Source organism: Miniopterus natalensis, chromosome 11 (assembly GCF_054644295.1).
Source record: "Miniopterus natalensis isolate mMinNat1 chromosome 11, mMinNat1.hap1, whole genome shotgun sequence".
NCBI lineage: Eukaryota > Metazoa > Chordata > Mammalia > Chiroptera > Miniopteridae > Miniopterus > Miniopterus natalensis.
In genome coordinates, this window is record NC_142091.1 from 39,929,058 (window position 1) to 39,950,869 (window position 21,812).

The 21,812-nt window shown below is 44.0% G+C and overlaps 1 protein-coding gene across 1 annotated transcript in view; it reads left to right on the forward strand.

Moving 5' to 3' along the window:
* Positions 1-18,209: 18,209 nt before the first annotated feature.
* CLPB (ClpB family mitochondrial disaggregase) overlaps positions 18,210-21,812 on the forward strand; it is a 135,450-nt gene continuing 131,847 nt past the window's right edge. Inside the window, exon 1 of the mRNA XM_016208489.2 lies at positions 18,210-18,612. Coding sequence (XP_016063975.2) covers positions 18,210-18,612 — 403 coding nt within the window. The remainder of the gene's footprint in view (positions 18,613-21,812) is intronic.

Sequence of the window (21,812 nt, forward strand, 5' to 3'; positions counted from 1 at the left end):
TGCCTGACCCACAGTAGATGCATGAGAGGGTCTTACTATGTAGCAGACCAGCAGAGCAGACAGGTTGGGAGGAGGCACAGCCTGGGGGTCCCTCTCTCTGTGTTCTAATATGGATGCAGTGGAAGGTGCTGGAATCAGACAGATAGCCCTGAATTAAAATATCAACTTGGCAAGCTGTACAAACTTAGGCTACAACTCTCACATTCTGAGATCTGCTTTCTTTCCTATAATATTGGGTTGATAATACTACCTCACACCTATAAGAGTGCATAAATAACACAAAGTAGGTACTCAATAGTTAAATGGATTTATTAAGCATTTGGAGAAGAATGAAATGTGAATATTTTCAAGTTTCTTAACTTCTCTGTATCTGTTTTCTAATATATAACATGAGATAATAAATGAACAAATACATCTATTTTATGGGTGTATTGTGAGAATTCAAGGATATAATTTATACAACGCACAGAACCTGTGACAGGCACAGAGTAAATGCTCAATTAAGGTTAACTATGATTGTTATTGTTAAGGGTAAAGCACTTTCTGCAGTGCCTGGTGCACAGTGGATACTCCTAGACAGGGGGGCATAGTGTCATTGACTTGTCCTGGGCTGAGTTCCATCCAGTTCCTCCTAAGGCTGTGTCCTGGCCCTGGGTGCACTCCCAGGTTCCAGAGTTGGTGAGTAAGTACCACCCCATGGCCACCATCAGCTACTACAGCCTCAACCTCAGATCATACCCTGCTCTAGGGTTGTTCCATCCAAACATTAGAACACCCCTGAACATTTCCTTAGGAGACCAGGAACAGTGGAGACAGAACAGAGGGAATAGATTTGAGAGATAACCCAAGAAGGTATATTCGACAGGATTTTATGACCAGTTAAGTGTCCAGGGGAAGGGAGGTGGATCTGTCTAAGAGAGTGGTTCTCAATAACCTTGGGTTGTTGCACTGGCAAGCCTGATGGGCTATTTTGCGTAACAGAGGACATTTGGCAATGTCTGGAGACATTTGTCCCAACTGGGGTAGGGGTGCTACTGGCATCTAGTGGGTAGAGACCAGGGTTACTGCCAAATGTCCTGCACTGCACAAGACCACTCCCCACAATAAAGAATTAGCCAACCCAAAATGTCAAGAGTGCAGAGGTCAATACATCCTGGTCTGGGATGATTTTCAGAGTTTTACCTGGGCATTCAGGGCATCAAGAAAAGCTGTGAAGCCTGGCCGTGAGGTTCAGTGGTTGAGCATCGACCTGTGAACCAGGAGATCTCAGTTTGATTCCCGGTCAGGGCACATGCCCAGGTTGGGGGGGCCACATCCCCAGTAGGGAGCCATGCAGGAGGCAGCCAGTCAGTGACTCTCTCTCATCATTGATGTTTCTATCTCTCTCTCCCTCTCCCTTCAATAAAAACATTCTGAAATCAATAAAAACATTTTAAAAAGAGAAAGAAAAGAAAAGCCTGCCACATGAACTGTTACTACCATATACAGCTCAAGGATTAGATAAGTCTGAGGAAAACCCTACCCAGGAACTAACACAGCCTATAGGATTCTCTAGAATCACAGAAGGGGAAACATTATTATAGATCATTTATTTCTTTAAGTTATTATATTTATAATCATAATATATATCTTTAATACTATTGCTGATGGTGTATACAGTTATTAATCACACTGAAGGACTTAAACAGAATACACGTCATATTAGCTAGAAATTCTCAAAACAGATCTCATAATATAAACTCAGGAAGCAGATGAGGCCTGTTGTTCAGCAGGAAGCAGCAGGTCCAGGAAGGTAAACCAGGAAGACAGGACCTTCCTGTGTGCCTGGAAAGGAAAGAAATGTTTCAGAACATAGGCCTTTTAGACCTTTCTAGCAACACACACTTCAATCAATAATTCAGGCAGAGGGGCTCTCAGGTCCACTCCTCTGGACTCCCAGCTGGAAATCCCTCTCACTACCAGGAATTCCTGCAATATCTAGGAAGATTGCAAGGACATTGTCTTTCAGTTCTTGTTCTCTCTATTGGAAATTCCAACCTGAGAGTCTCAGGTAGTTGAGCTGGCAAGCCTGATGGACAATTTAGCCCCTCCTGCTTCTAGATCTTGGCTCTTCAGGCTGCAAGTCCTCAGCTCTGAGAGACTTAGCACCTTGGATGCAGCTCCCTGTAAGAGAGACTTTTCCTGTGAGGGCCTGGAGTGACTCTGGCCATCATAGAGGTCCCTCTGCTTGTCTCCCTCCACCCTGAATGTATCTCTGGCTCTGGCCTCACTGAAATCCTATTGTTTGCAACAAATTCTTTCTCTGACCAAAGTTGTTGTGAGATATTTGTCCTACTCACATGTTGTTTGTTTTTTCTGACTCTTGATGAAATCTAGCTTCTTTACCAGTATTGGGTGGTAATCCTTACATTCCAATGTTGGGTAACGTCTCTCTTCTGCTGGCTTATTTACCTGTTCCCATTAAGGCCTGATGTGAATTTTTAAAAAAATTTTTTTAAACTCCTTGGAAAATTAAAATTCCCCTAGAATTGAAAACAATACTGAAACTGAAAACTCTTGAATTTCCATTTTCTGTCTTTGGAATGCTTCTATTTTTAGAGACATTTCAGAGCACACTTTCACGGAAATACCTTAGACTCTAAACAAAATTTTAAATGACTCCACCTTTGAAATCTTGAGGTCCACCCTCTTGTTTTCTGATCACACTCCCCTTCCGTCCAGCTTTCAGGTTCTTCCTCCTAGAACACTAGTTCCCAATCTCCTTCAATCACATGGCCACCACCTCAGGTCAGACACCTGGATATTTGCCCTTATTTTAGTGCAGTAGTCACACCATTCTGTCTGAACAGGTCTTCTGACTCCCCTGACTCTTTCCATTGCCACACATTCTGGTATTTTTCCATAACTCATGTTCCTTGTTATCCAGCAGATCTTTCTGACCTTTCTGCACAGCAGCGAGGCTGAGAGCTTGGCTGGACTAGACACTGCCTGAGCTGCTGTCTACTCCAGGACGTCAGCCCTGCCTTTTTAGGAACCTAATACTCTTCAGCAGTTGGTTGAAGGCCCTGTTGTTCTCTGCCCGGTGGCTTCTGGTACCAGAGCACTCCCCCTTCTATTACATGATGGCCCCCCCACTCCCACCTGAAACACAGTCCCAGACTCACCTGAACCTCTGGAGAAGTAGTTGAAAATACTGTCTGTATGGTAGTGAGAATGTGGGCCCCTTCCCAAGCTCCGCCTCCCCGCCCCACCCTATGGGACTATGATTTAGGCCATCGGTAAGTGGACTGTGAGAACTTGGGAGCCTGGCCAGCTCCTCAGGGGTCAAGAAAGGGCCAAACAGAAATTGCTTCCAGATTGAGCCCAGACTGTCAACAACTGCAGAGAAAGAGCGTTTCATCTCACACAGCTTGTGCTCCAGCATGTCCACCCCAAACCCCCACCCCAACTCCCCGCATGCCTTGTTTTCTGTACTCTACATAACCTCATCTTGAGAAAGCCTGAGAGGCAAGGAAAACTTTACCACCCGGCCACCACCAGTGAGCATGTGCGTAAGTCCTAATAAACCCACATCTTTCACAGCCAGTCTTCGGTTATTTCTTTGGAATCGGCAAGCCGTACGCTGAGGTTTTCTCAGACCTCGGCTCTTTGCATAACACTGTCATATAAAATAATATTAAAGATTAATTTTTTATCTTTTGACAAACTGTTGACATTCCAAAACTTATAGCCTGGAATTCACACTTCATCTTTATGTGGATGAAAAGCATATTCTTTAATAGAAATTCTTGAGAAGATTCTGATGTCAAAAAATGGATCCTCTCTGCTAAATTAAGGTGGATGAGTAGCTATTTGTTGAGAAAAAGACATAAGGCAAATTGCCCGCTGTAATGAATAGCCAGGCACCTGGTGTGAGAGCCTCTATGAACTGTGTGGCACTTCCCTGCATTGAGAAGCTGAAGAGCTCTTTTCAAATAACGGAAGGCTTTGAACTGAAAGTTAGGTGAATTTTGATGGAATTCTCCCAGCTCCAATCAATTCTGCTGCAGTGTGCCCAGTACAGGCCACGAGGGCTGTTCCGTGGGAATCACTGAATTGCTTATTCTGTTTGTTTTTTTCCCTTCCACTTTCCCTCTGCCCCTTCACATTCAGTTTTAAATTTTTTATTTGCTTCCAGTACTTTTTTTAACAGCTGGGTTGACTTTTCCTCCATTTCTTCAGTACAGCCCACATATCAATCATCAAGCATGTTGCCAGCCATGTCTACACTCTGAGCTCACAGAATGGGCTTCTTGCTCAGAATGAAATTTCATGCATTCTTGCCACAGAGCTCATGTATGAAACATGTATCATGAATCTACACTAACTTCCTTATGAAGAATGAAATTGTATGGCTTTTATTTAGCTTTATGATTTAAAAAAAACTCTTCCTATCTAGGAGCCATAATCTCTAACAGACCCTAGTCATGACTCTACTCCAGGGGTCTTCTTGTTCCATGAGAGACGAAGGGAGCTGTCGGGAGGATTATAAAAGCTATGAGTCCTCTCTGGAGGAAATTTCTATGGACACAAAATATGCATTCAATTTTCAGGTGCCCAAGAATCTCTATTATCGTACTCATAAACCTATAGCTAAGAATCTATGCCTTTCTGGACTACTTAAATGTATTAAAAATAACTATAGAAAGACAGTGTCCATTACAGGGAGATTTATTGGTTAGACATGCATAAAGAAAAAAGAAATCATAGAGACACACACTATCAAGGTCCACCTAAATATCATCCATGGGAGAGAGGACTCTGGACCAAAAAATTCATCAAATGTTCTGGTCCTGGGAGCAGGATAAGAGTGTCGTCCTAACTTAGTGTGAAGCCATTAACCTCTCAAATGATCAAATTCCATTTGTTTTGATGTTATGCATGCCAGACAAACTTCTGATTATAATTTGATTCCTTAGGTAACCTGCCTATGGGGCAAAAGTGCTCTGAACAGAGAATATAAGTATCCAATCAATCCCCTCTGCAGAAAGAGTTCCAGTTGAATTAACAAACCTAGTTAGGTATTCTTTTTTTAAAATACAGAAGTCTCTGTGAAATTGATTAATAAGAATCCACACATAAAAATGATTCTAGGTGTCTGAACTTTTGTAGCAGAGGGAAATACCTCTATAAAAGATTGATCCAGGTTTCTAAGCCTGTAAGGCAAAGGAAAGACGATAGGTTTATCAAAGTTCTAATTTAATTCTCCCAAATGTGTTGTCTTAGGACAAAGAGTCACTGACTTTATTAATTTTACTCTGGGCCTAAATGAGAAGAGTCAGATATGGAATTTTGAGACTCCTCTGCACAACAAAGGGATTTAGGCTATTTGTATACTTTAGGAGTTACAGACACCAGTCATAGTTATGCAGTTTCCCATGACAACCAATTAGTATGCAATGCTTTGAGAGTCGAGGTTTCCTATCACAGGAAATAACATTAAAAATTTGAAGACCCAATGTTTTAAAAGAGACTTTTCAGGTAACTTTACAAAACAATAAAATATTGAACAGGATGGCTACAAACAAAAATCCTGTTGTGAGAGCTATAGTCTTGTGACTACTATTCTCAGCCTTCATCTTTCTCTAACAAGGTCTTGAGAAGGGTTTCATTGCTCTGAGTTTCATCTCTGTCTTACACCTTAATAACACTTCTCTCTCTGCAGTTTCTTTTTACAGGCAACTAATAGATAAGAAGGCTGCAACCTCTGACTTCAGCAGGATTTTATTAGCCAGAACTCAATGAAAACTGCAATATTTGGCCCGGCTGGTGTGGCTCAGTGTTCCAGCATTGACCTATGAACTGGGAGGTCACAGATGGATTCCCAGTCAGGGCACATGCCCGGGTTGTGGGCTCCATCCCCAGTAGGGGGCGTATGGGAGGCAGCCGGTCAATGACTCTCACCATTGATGTTTCTGTCTCTCTCTCCCTCTCCCTTCCTCTCTCTGAAATCAATAAAAAATATATAAAAAATAAAATATTTGTAGAAACCTAGGAATTAATACATCAAATGTGAAAATAGTAAATTGTAAGAATATCACTCAGCATATGAATGGTCTCCGAGGTCGAGTCTAAACTCTCAGGCTGGTCTCTAAGCAAATTGTCCTCCACTCCATCCATGTATCCACTTCTCCCTCAATCCCAGGCCAGTCTCTGCACCAGCCAGGCAAAGTGTCTTAGTGTGGGTTCCCTCAAAAGCTGGCTGGCTGCAAGATTCCAGTGCAGGTAGTTTATTTGAGAGATGCTGGCGCCACCTGCAGGGGAGTTAGGGAAGTGACACAGGGAAGGGCAGGCCGCCAGAAAAGGGAAAGCTGCTAAGTCAACTGCCACAGAGACCAACTGGGAAAGGGTGCAAAGCATGCCTCAGACTCATCTCACCAGAGAGATGGGGGAGCTAGAGCCATTTACACCAGGTCTCATCAGTCATTGGCAGAGGGCTGATTCGGGAAATGTTCCTCCTCCAGCACTTCCAGCTTGCTGAGTTTGGGTGAGTGAGACAGCTTTCCGTGGTTCTGGAACAGCCCTCAGGTCCGGAGGCGGTTGTCTGAGGAAGGTACAGGCAGGGCACTGGGAGCGTCTGTATCGTCTGTATATAATGCTCTATAAACATCCTGTACAGTGACATTTTATTTTATTATTATTTTTAATCCTCACCCGAAGATATGTTTTTACTGATTTTAGAGAGAGAGAGAGAGAGAGAGAGAGAGAGATCGATGTGAGAGAGAAACATTGATCGGCTGCCTCCCATACCTGCCCTGACTGGGAATCACAGCACAAACTACTACCCTTTGGAACAAGATTGAACTAAAGAAGTGGTACATGATTTTTAAGGACCACATTTCTCTGGGAACTATGAAATCCATGAGGGGCTGAACCTGGAGCTTTATTACCAATAGAGCAGACTTCTTCTCCTCTGCACAACCCTCCCCTCTTCTCCCACCCTCAACCCCCACACTGGTGTGGATGCTTGTTTTTAAAAAGTCATGTTAATAAAAACTTAGAAGCAGCAAAAAAGAAAAGAAAAAGATACACACTGCTTTGCATTATTACTGATTTAAAGTTTTATATAATGATCAGCCCAAACTTTGTGAGTCGAGCAGTGATATTTTGGCAAAACCCCAAAATGTAAGCTATCAGAATAGGCTTGGGGAAAAAGGAAATTCTAGAAAGACACAGGTAAAACATGGGAAATGTTTATAAGAGGTAGAAGGTGACTTGTGGAAGGTGGGAAATATTTGTAGAAAGTAAGGGTAATTTGTAGGGTAATTTGTTAGATAGAAGATGAGGCAGATGCATTATGGAAATGGAAAAATGTAAGTAAAGAAGTGGAAAAGTAGTAGGTGGGCGCTACTGAGCAGAGAGAACATCTATATTACAAGAAGGGAAGGTATCGAGGTTAATTAATAGAAACAAAATGCACAATGTTATAAACTCGGGTTACGGTGTACAGGTCACCAAGTCCTTCTGAAGAGTGAAGAGGCGGAGAGGCGCTTGTACACTGCTTGAGAAAAGTGGGAACCGGGCTGGGCTAGCTGTCAGGCTGAACAAGCTCAGAAAACGTACAAAGTCAATTAAGGTAAATGAAAGTCAGAGTAACAGAAAAAGAGAACAGTAGGTTCTGAGAGACGTGCCTGGTAATTAAAAATAGACTCCTTTCAAAAGAAGATAAGGAATCAAAGAGTTATGTAAAATAGGCACAGGGATGAAAAGACAAGGATATGAAGGTTTGCCTAGGTTTACTGGTGTCTTAGCAATAGGTAGACGTACGCCGAATGCAAGCAGAGAGAACAGTCCCCTGCCGGGAAGCAGAACCAGGGCAGTGCAAAAACAGGCAGGCCAGTCAGACATCAGCAGTTGCAAGATGTCACTGGAAGAGAACATCCAGTGTTCATGTCACTGTGCCCAGCAGGCAGCTAGCGTGCCCGCTCAGCTGGAGTAGGAGGACACTTCTGCTCTCCTAAAGGCCTCCTGTCCATGGGAGTCATGAGGGAGGCCTCCGTGCTTTCCGAGCAGTGCTCCAGGCTCCTTCCCGATGTGCACGCTCTGGGCAAGAGCTCACACCCATCCTCTCCCGAACACTTGCCGCTGCTTCGTGACTCTCTGCCTCGGGCCTGTCAGGATGAGTCTCATTGGGCCCTACAGCCCTGTGCACGTAGCAGTCACCCAAGTCACCCTCATTCCCCAGGTCTAATCCCCATTCAGCCACACCTCACCTTTTCTGACCCCATCTGCTATAACTTCTCATCTCCTGAAACCTTTCCACTATGTCCTGAGCTCAAGGTCACTCATCTAGAATATTCTGTACCCTCCCCCTTTTTCACGAATGTTCTCTTCATCTTCTTGCTTTGCGATGGAATTCTCGTCTGAAGACACTGCTTTCTTTGCTTGCTCGCCTACAGCCCTTGTGTCACTGGGCTTGGAGGGGAGTTCCATGTTCTCCATGTTCCTTATTGCTTATTCTGAGTGCCCTCGCTTCTATAACATGAAAAGACTGTGCTATCCACAATCCCTCTGGTAACTTGGGGGTAGCATTTCTACCGCCTCCCGCATGCTTTGAATATTTTAGCTCCTGGATCACTCTCTCCAACACTCCAACATCATTCCTGGGACTTCCTCACCCACATTGATGATTATCCAGTGTTCTGGGCTCTAAGTTCCTTGATATTTTCTTCCCCATGAACTCGTTGTCCATTCTACCTAAGCCATGCCCTTCCATGGTTGTAGTTGAGACCTTGTCATTACAATAACTTCAATCCCACCACAATTTCTATTTCAAATATTCTATTCTCTGACCACACCTCTTTTCTAACCTAGATTTCCTAGAACACAGAGCCAGCCTGGGGCAAAGCCTATGTGCTGATGCTTTATTGGGAAGAAAGCAAGAGTGAGGGAAAAGGGGTAGTCAGGCAGGGAAGTCAGGAGAACACCTGCAAGGTGGTGCTTTACTGAGCTGGCACCATCTTCACAAGAATATTCAATGGCCCCGGCCAGCATGGCTCAGTGGTTGAGCGTTAGCTATGAACCCAGAGGTCTCGGTTCGATTCCCAGTCAGGGCACATGCCTGGGTGTAGGACTCGATCCCCAGCAGGGGGAGTGCAGAAGACAGCCGACAATGACTCTCTCATCATTGATGTTTCTCTCTCTCTCTTCCTCTCTCTGAAACCAATAAAAACATCTTTAAAATTTAAAAAAAAGAATATTCAATGGGGTTGCTCAGAGGACACTTCCAGAGAAGCCATGTGGAACCAGCGCATCTAAAAGCAATCCATTAGGGGGAGAAGAAGAAAGCCACTTTTCTGTGGGTGCCTTCCCTTGTTCTCTCATTAGCCAAAATCTTCTCCATTGGACAGTAATTCCTTATGATCTGCAGTTGTATAATTGACCGCTCTGGGAAGTCACTGGGGAAGGCAGAGCCCCCTGGTTCCAGTCAGGTCAGACCTGGTGCTAGAGCTGCTCTGGCTCCTACTGCAGTAGATATGATAGAAGCTGTGCTGAAGCCTGGTCCTTATTGCCAAGGGGAGGTGAAGGTGATCATAGCTGGGAGATAATGGTGGCCAGGGCTATCACCACTGGAATTGATAGAGGCACTTATAATTTCCAAAGATTGAGCACCTGAATTAATCTGAAATATAATTAGATTACTTATAAAATTGTAGAACACATATACTTATGTAAGCAGGGATTTAAGTTTCTCCCCCTCAGGCTTCTTTCTCATAGGCCTTTGCACCCTGCGCTCCCCTTGATCCTGGACTGAAGCAATTAAGGAGGTGGAGCAGCTGTGAACAGAGGGTTAAGATATCACCTTATGCAGACATCACCAGGCAACCAAAATCAAAGGAATGACTTCCAGGACTGCACATAGCTGCATTCCATTCCCAGCCTCAGTTTGCCCCATATAACCCGATCCCTCAGGCCACTTCTTAAGACAGGTCTTGGATGCTCATGTGCTCCGTCTTCTTGGTTGGCCGGTCTTCTCAATAAACGCCTTATATGATTCAACCCTGCCTCCGTTGAATTGGATACAGTGACAGGCAGCCCCAAGCCCCACCGGGGTTTCCCTGTAACACTGCCTCTCATTTTCAAAGCTCTATTTCAACATGCCCTAGGCAATTAGGGTCCTGGAAACTTCATCTATGCATCAGGTTCCTGAATGTTCACAGGGTTTATCTCCCGTCCTCTGGAATGCATGTGTTTTTTACCGAGGAAATCTTGGGTGCTTGCTGCTTCCTGCTCAGTGGGTCCAGTTAGCATAATGTCATCAACGTGATGGTCCAACATGATGTTCTGTGGGCTATCAAAATGATCAAGTCCCCCTCTGGCTATATTATACCAGAGAGCAGGAGGCAGACATAGCCCTGAGGAAAAATAGTGAAGTAATACAGCTGTCATGCCACACAAAGGCAGATTGCTTTGGGGCTGAAAAGAAAACATTTCCCAGATGCCAGGGGCTGTATTGACTTGCTCCAATAAAGTTGCCACATCCAGGTTGCTGCTGTAATTGAATTCAGTACCTGGTTACCTTTCTAATAATCCATAGTCATTCTCCAAAATCCGTTAAGCTTTTGCATCTGCCAAAAAGACAAATTAAATGGGGTTGTAGTAGGAATAACTACTCTGCATCTTTCAAGTTCTGTTGGTGTCATGATGCTGGGGAAGAGGACGGTTCTGTTTCCTCAATCACTAAAATACACAGGTCTGGGCAACCACAAGATGGCAGAGATAAAACTCCCTGATCACCATCACTCCCAGGGACTCAAGTGTGGCACTCATGTTTCCTGTCCCACAATCGTAGGCCTTGACAAATTCCTGTTTGTGTGTACATGCATGTGTGTGTGAGTGTACATGTGTGTGCAAGGGTGTTTCCCTTAGGGAACTGGAGGCGGTGACCATGGTTTGGCCACTCTGGGATCCTCATGCCAGTGGACCAGCAGACAAAAAAAGATGTTTCAGTCCCGGGAGGGTAGCTGACCCTGATTCACATGAATAGCAAGGGTTGCCATTTCATAATGAATAAAGAAAGTATGTCTGGAATTCAGGGGATTCACTGGAGCACCTCCTGGTGCTTCTCTGCCCAGTGATAACTTTGAATGGATACTTGCAGCAACCATGGCCTGGCAAGGGCAAGGCAAGTGGGCTGATGGTCTGGACAACCCCACGAGGCAAGTAGCCCAGATCAGCCAAAGTGCTGACTGAGGGAGAGGAAATCCTGGAATGGTTGGTAGAACAGGGAGATGGTGAATATCAGCTATGACCCTAGGCTAAGCTATAATGAAGGGATGCAACATGATTTTATAGCCCCTTTGTAAAAATATGGAATTGGCTATCAGCTTGAAGAACTGGATTTAAACTTTCCCTCTTGGGGAATAAGTGTAAACATTTTTTCTCACACAAGATCCAGATATAAAAAGGCATGAACAGATATAAGTGATATAATGTTTGTACAGGACCCAGCTAATTTTACCCCAGATATGCTCAGCCTGACTTGCCCACTCCTCGCCCGGGGACCTAAGCCACTTGCCCTATTTCCAGGCTAGATTGGCTCCAGGAATGGCTTATTTCGTTGTTACCAGGAAACCCTGGTGGGGCTCGGGGCTGTGTGTCACTGTATCCAATTCAACGGAAGCAGGGTTGAATCATATATGGCATTTATGGAGGCCGGCCAACCAAGAAAACAGGGAGCATACGAGCATCCAAAACCTGTCTTAAGGGTGGCCTGAGGGATCGGGTTATATGGGGCAAACTGAGGCTGGGAATGGAATGCAGCTACGTGCAGTCCTGGAAGTCATTCTTTCGATAAGGTGACATCTTCACTCTTTTGATTTTGATAGCCTGGTGATGTCTGGATAAGGTGATATCTTAACCCTTTGTTCACAGCTGCTCCACCTCCTTAATTGCTTCAGTCCAGGATCAAGGGGAGCGCAGGGTGCAAAGGCCTAGGAGAAAGAAGCCTAAGGGGAAAAACTTAAATCCCTGCTTACATAAGTATACGTGTTCTACAATTTTATAAGTAATCTAATTATATTTTAGATTAATTCAGGTGTTCAATCTTTGGAAATTATAAGTGCCCCTATCAGCAGGTTGCTTCACCTTGCATTGACCATCATGAAGAAAGAAGCACAAAGGTTGGTAGGCCTGTTTGAATTTTGGACATATATTACATTGGAACTTGGTGGGTCTGTTTGCATTCTAATGTATACTACATTGGAGCATGTTGCTAAAACCCATTTATCACATGGTCCCAAGGCTGCCAGTTCTGAGTGGGGCCGAGAGCCAGAAAAAGATGTGCAGTAGGACACAGTTGTTCAAGCTGCCCTGTCACTTAGCACTTAAGATCCAGCAGACTCAACTGTAAGGGAAGTGTCTGCAGCAAAAGAGATTGTTCTGGAAGCCTCTGCCAAAAACTCCAGTAGGAGAATCACAACGCAGACACATAGGGGCTTGAAGTAAAACGGTGCCCCTTCCTGCTGGCTATTCTCCATTTGAGAACCCTATTCTGCATTTGAAAAGCTATTAGCCATTTGCCACTGGGGCTGAAATTAAATATCAGAAACCAAAATATTAAACGATGATGTAAGCAGGTTGCTGCTTGAAGTAAAATGCTGTTATCAAGATGAGTTTGCAATCACAAAGAACTCTCAACCACAGTAATGTCTAAAACCAGAGGTAACCTAAGGAGATGTGACACTGGGCAACATAGGCTCTGGTACAGTCACTCCTTGCACCACTGAGATCCCCTTGCATCCCACATTAAATCTATTCTGTGCCAGTGCAACCTCTATAAATGATTTAATAGACAAGGATTATTGAAACAAGCTGCATTTCCAGTAGTTGCCACTAGTCCTAAGATGATATTTGGTATCTTTCTCCCCTATGCACCCCCCATTCTAGGGCTTCACCTCATCTAACTTGCCTGGTAGGACAACTCAGACCTTCATCCCTCAGGGGCCTGAGCTCTCGGTTGCCTTACCCTTGCCAGGGGCTGGTTGCTGCAGCCGCTCGTTCCCAGTTATTGCCAGGCATGGGAGCACTGCGACACCCCTGAACCTCGGGATCCCAGATGCTCCCATTGTCCTCATGTTGTGGCAGCTACTCCAGCTCACCAGAATACTTAGGGTCAATCACGCCTGCCTCTGCAGTAACGTTTCAGAGGCATTATTAACGTTCATGTACAGGGCTTTTTTTTTTTTTTTTTTCTGTTTTGTTTTTATGGGAATGTAACTTTACATTCTTTTAGGAGTGAAACTGCTAAGACTTATAGTATGTTTAAATTTATAGAAGACTGCCAAACTGTTTTCCAAAGGGTCTGTACTATAGCAAAGGGAATATAGTCAATAATATTGTAACAACTATGTACGGTGTCGGATGGGTACTAGACTTATCGGGGTGATCACTTAGTGAGGTATATAAATGTCTCACCACTATGTTATACACCTGAAACTAATATAATATTGTATGTTAACTGTATTTAGAAAATAAATTAATTTTTAAAATAGCATTATCTTAAAAGTCCACAAGATGTCAGTGTTTCTATGTGAGAAAAAATAATGTGGTAATTAAATGTCTGAGATTAAAAGGACTCCCATGATGCCAAAAATTCATTTAAAGTGAATTTGATATTGAAATAATAGAGATTGGTTGATTTAATTGAATAGGCAATATATGCACATGATACAAAATTCAAAATTGTATACTTTTTTCCGGCATCTCTCAGTCCCACTTCCTCCACCCCAAGGACAACTATTTTTATTATGCTTCTAGAGATATCCTAAGTATATATAGGATAATATTTAAAATTTAAATATGTATGTGTTTTCAAATAGTACCAATGATTATATACAAGTGTTCTGTTCCTTGATATTTTTTTCTACCTGAAACACTTCAGAGTGACCCTTTCTGTGGCTTGTTTGTTCATTCTCTTAACAGTGGCTTTTGAGGAGCAAAAGCTATTAATTTTAATAAAGTACAATTTATCTTTTTTTAAAAAATGGGTAACCTTTTTGGTGTAAGAAATATTTGCCTTACTCAGAGTCAAAGATTTTCTCCTAGAATTTTAGGTTTTGTATTTAGGTCTATAACCCATTTTGAGATAGTTTTTGTGTATGGTGCAAGATTTGGATCATTACAGTTTTAATTTGTGCATTCGTTATTATAGGTGTTGTTGAACACATTTTCATGTTTAAATTTAATTTGGTTTCTATTTCTCTTGTGAACTCTTTGGTCAAGTACTTTCCTCAGTGCTGCTAAGTTTGGGTGTGAAACTTGTTAAAGCGGAAGCTGAAATCTGGCTGCACACTGCTTACCTAGCCACCATAATACATGGGGGCCCCTCTTTCTAAGTCATCTCCTAGGAGCCCCATTCTTTACTCTGCACAAAGGTGTTGCCTTTGTCCATTTATCTTCTGTATTATAGGCCTTTTTCGTATTTTATAGGAGTTCTCTGTATTACTGCCCTTTACTATTGTGGTGCAAATATATTTTTCGCCAGATAATATTTTTCACTGTTTATGGTATTTTCCCATCAGAATTGTTCTTTGTAGAATCAAGTATATCAGTATTTTCTATTGTGGGTTCTGAGTTTTGTGTCAGGCCTAGAAAGCTTTCCTATTCCAGTTACTTTTAAAAATTTCATGTTTTTTTGTTTGTTTGTGTTTAAATATATATATATATCTTTATTGATTTCAGAAAGAGAGAGAAATAGAAACATCGGCTGGGCATTTTTTTTTAAATATATCTTTATTGATTTCAGAGAGAGGAAGGGAGAGAGAGAAACAGACAGAGAGAGAAAGAAACATCAATGATGAGAGTCATCACTGATCTGCCACCTCCTACATGCCCCTGACTGGGGATTAAGCCCGAGACCCAGGCATGTGCCCTGACCGGGAATCGAACCGCGGTTTCCTGGATCTTAGGTCGATGCTCAACCACTGAGCCACGCCTGGCCGGGCCATGTTTTTTTCTAGCATTTTCCTGGTTTCTTTTTTCACATTTAAATCTTTCGATTTAGTAGAATTTATTTTGGTAGAAGGGGTAAGATATAAATCCAACTTCTTTTTTTCCAATTGGCTACCCACCTGTCCCAACACCATTTACCAAATAATCTTTTTCCCACTGACATAAAATGGCAGATTTATCATAAATGAAATTCTTATTCTTAGGGTAAAAAGTAGCTGTTACTAAGCCCAAAGGACATATGCGACATTTTGATTCTATGGGAAAGACACAGATGACAAGGAAAGAAGGTAATATAAAAGATTTACTTAGCAAAATATTTCCCGAGCGTGGTTTGGATTAGAGCACAGGATTTCTACATTTACAACATGGTACCAAAAAAATATCTGTTGCAAGAGCAATAACTCTGATCATCAGGAAAAGATTATATTTACTATCTTCTGTTATACAGGAAAGCATGCAGTGTATTTAAGAAAAAATAATGCAGATTTTTCACACATACCTTGACACACATAGACACAACATACACACACATACACACATAGACACAATACAGACACAGATACACACACACACATACATAAACACACACACGTTTCCTTCCTCAGAAAAGCAAACTATATAATGGCTAAGAATTTGGGCTCTGAATCAGACAAAATTGTGACGACTAATAGTATGTAACTCAAGGGTTAATGTAGGGTTCAGTCCCGGCCCTGGCTGGGGCATGTGCAGGAGGCAACCAATCTATGTATCTCTCGCATGCCAATGTTTCTCTTTCTCTCTCCCCCACACCTCTCCCTTCCACTCTCTCTAAAAATCAGTGAGGGGAAAAATATCCTTGGGTGAGGATTACAACAAAAAAGTGTTTTGTTGTTTTATTTTGTTTTTCAGGGAAGTGTTTTCTTCAGAAGTCTATAGAATGGCCTCTAACTCTACTCCAGAGGTAGGTAAGCACAGAAACTGCATTCATGGATCCTTCACTTTCTGCCTCCTCCTAAACCCCACTCCAATATTCCCATGCCACTTCATTATAAACTAAATGAAGCTGGAGTTCTCTGTCCCCCAACCCAAGAGCTAGAGGCTCAGGGCCAAGAAACCTGATATAAATCCCTGCTTTCTGGGTAGACTAAAAGGAAGTCATTCTGAGTTGAAGACCTTTTGAAATGTTAGCAATGTGCCCAGCCAGCGTGGCTCAGCAGTTAAGCATCTACCTATGATCCAGGAGACTGAGGTTCGATTCCTGGTCAAGGCACATGCCCAGGTTGCAGGCTCGACTTGGGGGTTGTGCAGGAGGCAGACAATCAACGACTCTCTCTCATCGATGTTTCTCTCTCCCCCTCTCCTTTCCTCTCTCTGAAATCAATAAAGACATATTTAAAAATAAATAAAGTAAAATGTTAGCAATGTGACCCAGGAGTTTTTGAATTGGTTATTGAAGATCTAGAATCCACTCTGAGTCCTGGCTGATTCTAATGGGTTTTCTCATGCTTCCCAACTCTTTCCCTCGGGCAGACACGATCATTCAACCTCTCAGTACTCCCTACCAAATGCTGATAGTGATTCAGCTCTGCCTTGCACTCCTTATGGATGTTTGTGAAAATCAAATGAGAGAATCAGTGGGTACATACTTTGAAAATTATGCGGTGCTAAGTGAAGTGAAGGGCCCTAGAACGTGTCTACAGCAAGAGGGTTCGAAGTCTGTTTATTACTAGTGACATTTACCTAAACACTCAGATGCACTGTCTTGACCCACCTGGTAATGTGAGCTCAGAGACCACTCTTTCTGCTCTGACCAACCCTAAATTGGGAGGCAAAGTATTCTAAGAATACAGGGAGGGTGAAGCTGCTACAAGTGAATAGAGTGGCTAACAAGACAGGATATCTTGGGAATCTCTTAAAATAGGAAGGTCAAAATGCTTTGACTATTAAGTAACCTTAAAATATTAATTCATTTATTTAATAGCTATTTGCTGAGTGCCTTACAAAGGGATGAAGAAATGAGAAACTCCATCCCTGCCCTCGAGAAGTTTAGAGTAGGAGATCCAATGCATCCCTAGAATAGGGAATATGATAGCCACAACTTCTTGAAGACCTACTGTGAGCCAGGGATGATGGTGGTCTATACATTATCTCATTTAACACGAGTCTCCATGTTACCTCCTTTAATACAAGCAACTGTCTTGAAGGTAGGCATTATCTTTGATAATAATGAGGAAATTAACAATAAGAGAGGTATAGAAATTTGTCCAAGATCACACATGTAGTCAATGCAAGAGTCAAAACTGAAATCCAAGACTGCCTGTATTCTAAACCTCACATTCATTCCCCCACGCTTTATTAGGTGAGAGTAATCCATTCACTGACCAAATATTTATTGAGAACCTATTTTTGTCCAGCCATTCTTCTGGGTGCTAGTGACATACAAGTGAAAAAACAAAGCCCCTGTATCATGGGGCTCACGTTCCCACGTTTGCAGGTGTTTGTGGAGAGGATGGGCTCATAGTCAGAAGACTTGAATGTTATTTGATTTATTGACAAATCATTTAACTTTTGAGCCTAAATTCCCTTCCCTGGAGACGGGCATAATAATCCTTGTTCAGCTTCCCACACGCAGATGCCAAGAGGATATGATGAGATAGCCCATGCGAAAGCCCTTTGAAAATAACACAAATGAGAAAGCAAGACCAAGGACCGGCTTTTCAACCAAAAGGAAGTCTGAGGAGGAATATTAACGGAATTCCTATTTCAGGAGGACCGGTTACACTAGACATCTTTTTTGAAAAGCTGTCTCAGGCTGAAAAGAGAATAAGAAATAAGCATACATTTCATAATAAGCCTCTGCAGAAGACCCCTGTTTAACTTACACAACTCAGAAATCGAGCTGGGTGTTTCAGCTATACTCTCGGATTCCCGTCTTAATCGCCACGCCCCACCTCAGCATTTTCCTTCTTACCACGCCACCACGCCCGAACTCCATTTCCCAACATGCCCCGGGCTCCTGTAAATCGGCAGTCATTGTGACGCAAGTTCCACAGCTTTCTGGGAATTGTAGTTTACTTGTCCTCCAGCTGCGGAAAGCTCTAGAGCTGTGGACTACCACTCCCGTGAGGTAGTGCGTAATTTCACCCCGTTCGCGGCGCCTTCGAACGCGCCGCGGCAGCCATGTTGGACGTGGCCAGCACAGGGGTCGGCTCCAGCGGGTTATCCAAGCGGCTGTCACGATGTTGGGGTCCCTGGTGTTGAGGAGAACAGCGCTGGCGCCGCGGTTCCTCCTCCAGCTGCTCAGGTGTCCATCGCTCAGGAGCCACCAAGGTCCCTCCGACCGGAGTGTGACCACCGGGGGCTGCGGGGAGCCGCAGTGGCTGAGGACCGCCATCGGGGGGCGTCTTGGAACGTCGCTGGTCCTGCTCACCCGAAGAGGGGCAGCCACCGGAGGGCGCCAGGGAGGATGCACCGAGATCCCGTGCCTCGCAGCCGCCACATGGGGACGCCTTCCTGGTTCCGAAGAAACACTCCCCAAACAGGACCGCTGGAATGGGGTCCCCAACAGAGCCGGACTGGGCATGTGGGCCCTGGCCACGGCGCTCGTGGTTCACTGTTACAGCAAGAGCCCATCCAACAAGGGTGATTATCGGGACAGTCTGGGTTCGAGGAAGGGAGAGGCTGGAGAGAAGGGAGGAATACCCTGACAATATCTTTGGAGGGTGGGAGTTGCTTATAGATTTAGAACAGCAGCGTCTCTGTCCCGGAGGGACCAAGACATTGCCAAAGGGGTAGGGTTTGCCCTGGAGAGCTCAGTACCTCAGACTTGCATAATTTCCCGTTATAGTGCAGCCTCCCTTTTTGGTGCATCACTTTGTCCATTTGTACAATGGGACCATTGGACTAAACATCTGAAGTTAGAGTATGGTCCTTTAATGCTCTGATATTATGCCTGGGCCATATCCTCTTTTAAGAGGTCTCCAGGAAACTGCTTTGTATTTTGAGGGCAACTGCTAAGTGGTTTAAAGAAGTTTACCACTAAGGTGGCCTAAGAAGGGAAAAAGACTTGCTTTCAGTGCCAGCTTTGCCACTGCTCCTCCCTTGCTCCTATCTGGCTTCAGTTTCCCCGCTTATACAGTGAAGAATTATTTCTCTGTACTCTTACAGTGCTGTTATTTTGACTTTCTTGGAGTTCAGCAGCCTGGGTCTGTCCATCAGACTCCCAGGGGGTTGCTGTGCTTGGTCTCAGGCATGAGGTGATCTTGACATGTGGGGCAGAAGAAGGAAGACTAGGAAGTTGGCTCCATAGAGACCCAAAGCAATTATGGGGGCTGGCTGACCCGGGTTGGCATCTCACCTGGGTGCATGGAGTTAAGCAGGTAGTGGAAGAGCAGGCAGAGAGCCAGACTTTTGGCCTACATGAGTCCAACCACTCAGGTTCTCAGTTGTTCCTCAAGGGGGAAGACTGAGGCATGGTGTTCATAGACTACATGCATCCCTAGCTCTGAGACTTTGGAGCAAGAGTGGGGACTGCCTTGACATTTGTTTTTTCAGCAGCCTTGGACTGGGAGGACAACTGGGACCTTGTTTTGCTTCTACCTCTAACTCCCATTGTGACTTTAGACTCTTGCTCCTCCTCAACTGATTCTTTGTTTCTTCATCTACAAAATGAGGATGTTGAAATAGAGCTCTAAGGGCTCTTCTAGGTTAGGCATGCTATGATTCTATAACTTTTAGAATTTTTTGAATACCTTCTGTGTGCCTAGTTTTGGGCTAGGTGTGGAACTCCTAACTTAACACAAAGTTAATTAAGGAGACAGTGCAGGCAGTCAGGCCTGTGGGTCTGGTGACTGGCTGAATATGTGTAGTTGGGGGATCAAAGGGCCAACAGGGTTAGGAAAGCTTTCCTGGAAGATTGGAGACTCCTGGAGGGTGGGGAATTTGAACTTGCATTATGAAGGCCAAGACAGGAGATGAAAAGATCTTCCTGTGACCTCCATGAGAGCAAGGAATGCATCTTATTTTTTTTTCAGGTTGATACCAGCTCCTTTAATACCTTCACATTCTCCACCATCGTGTTAGAACTTAGTAGGTACTCAGTAAGTGTGTCTTGAGTTGGATTGTATTCCATGCAGAGGCTTCAGGGAATGAAGATATGGGAGTCACAGATTAACATGGTGTGTGCAGAAGCTAGCAGAGTGGCCAGCCTGGTTGGAGAACAGGGGGTCTTTGTGATGAGGTGAGAGTAGATGGAGAGTGGAGCCTGGATGTCAGCAGAATGGTTTGGAATTTATCCTGTAGGCATTGGAGAGCCATGAGCTCAGGGAATGTTCTGAGGCCAGTATGTTTAGAAGTATTAAGGGGAGGTGTCCTTGGGGGCTCCAGATTGGACTTCACGGTATGTGAACCCAAACAGGGAGACCAGAGTCTGTTTACCAAAATAGTTAATGACCAAAACCATGATCATTTCCAGCCCCTCTGACTTGCTATCTATCTGTCCCCTGACTTGGAGTTTAAACTCAGGCCCTTAGTGCAGTGTGGTAGAAACTATACCCTTTAGGAGCCAGGAGGCCTGGGTTCTAATCTCTGCTCATTCTTCACTTCTTCTGTGACCTTACAGAAGCCATTTCTTCCTCCAGAATGAGGGAAGAGTGGATTTAGCTATCTCTGAGGAAGGCTTGTTTCCCTCCCAGTTGGGTGTGTGCTTAGGGGGAGATACCCAGGAAAGACCTGACCCTGTAGTCTAGGTTGGTAGGTCAGGTGGAGGCACTAATGTCTGAACCACAGAACTGGTTTGGATATGCTTGATAAGGTGGCTACCTTATCCCTATTTTACAGATAAGGAAACTGAGGCTCAGGAGGTTAGTTGCGTTGGCGAGGTGGTACAGCAAGTAAGTGGCAGAGTTGGGGTGGGAGCCCATGTCTGTATATCTCCAGAGCCTGCTTTCTACCCTGCTCCAGTGCCTCTTTCTGTTTCACTGGATGAGTCTCTTGGCTGGACTGACAACTCCCTGAAGCAGGACTGGGCATGAGTCCGTCCAGTGTTCAACAATGGAGCTCAAAACCAGGCTGGGCACAGAGGACTCTCCAGGCAGTTGGTATTAACTCTTTGAAAAAATTTTACTTCTGTTGTCTTTTGAGATTTCTTTCCAGTTAGTTTTTCTTTGTGGCCACAAGGTGGTGCCAGCAGGCTGCCCCGGGGAAGCCAGGCTTAGCTTTTCTGCTAGGTAATTCCTAAGAGTTGGAACCCTATGATTTGGATCTCCCTTTGCTTGGTTTGGCACTGAAGCATTTGCAGATTTTCCAATCATCATTTCATTTCCTCAGCATCCTGTGAGGCTGACAGAGCAAGGGTTATTGCCTCTGCTTTACAGTCAGGGAAGCTGGGGTTGAGAGGGAAAGGGGCTGCCACAACACATGGTGAGTGGGGGCAGAGTGTTTTGGAGCCAGGTCTCCTGACTGCTCTCTACTCTCAGAAGGGCCCCCAACCCTACTTGCTCCTCCGAATCCTGACCCTCCTTCTGGGCTTGTGACCTGTGACATCAAGATTCAAAACTAGGCTGAGAAATGAGTTAGGGGAGAAAGTGGGGCAAGGTAGTGGAATGACTCATAATGATAGTCATGTAAAACATTCAGAGCTTCATAGCTAATGGAGAGTGAAAGAACTCACACAGTGAGCGTTTACCATTGGCAACACTTGGTGCTAGCACTTTACTGAGATTACCTGTGTGATGAGTTAAGAGTTTAGTTCTGTAATAGAAAGATGTGGAAGACAAGTTGTTAACATGTACGCATGGGATGATTAGCCTTCTCTTTTAGTACAGGCATACCTCATTTTATTG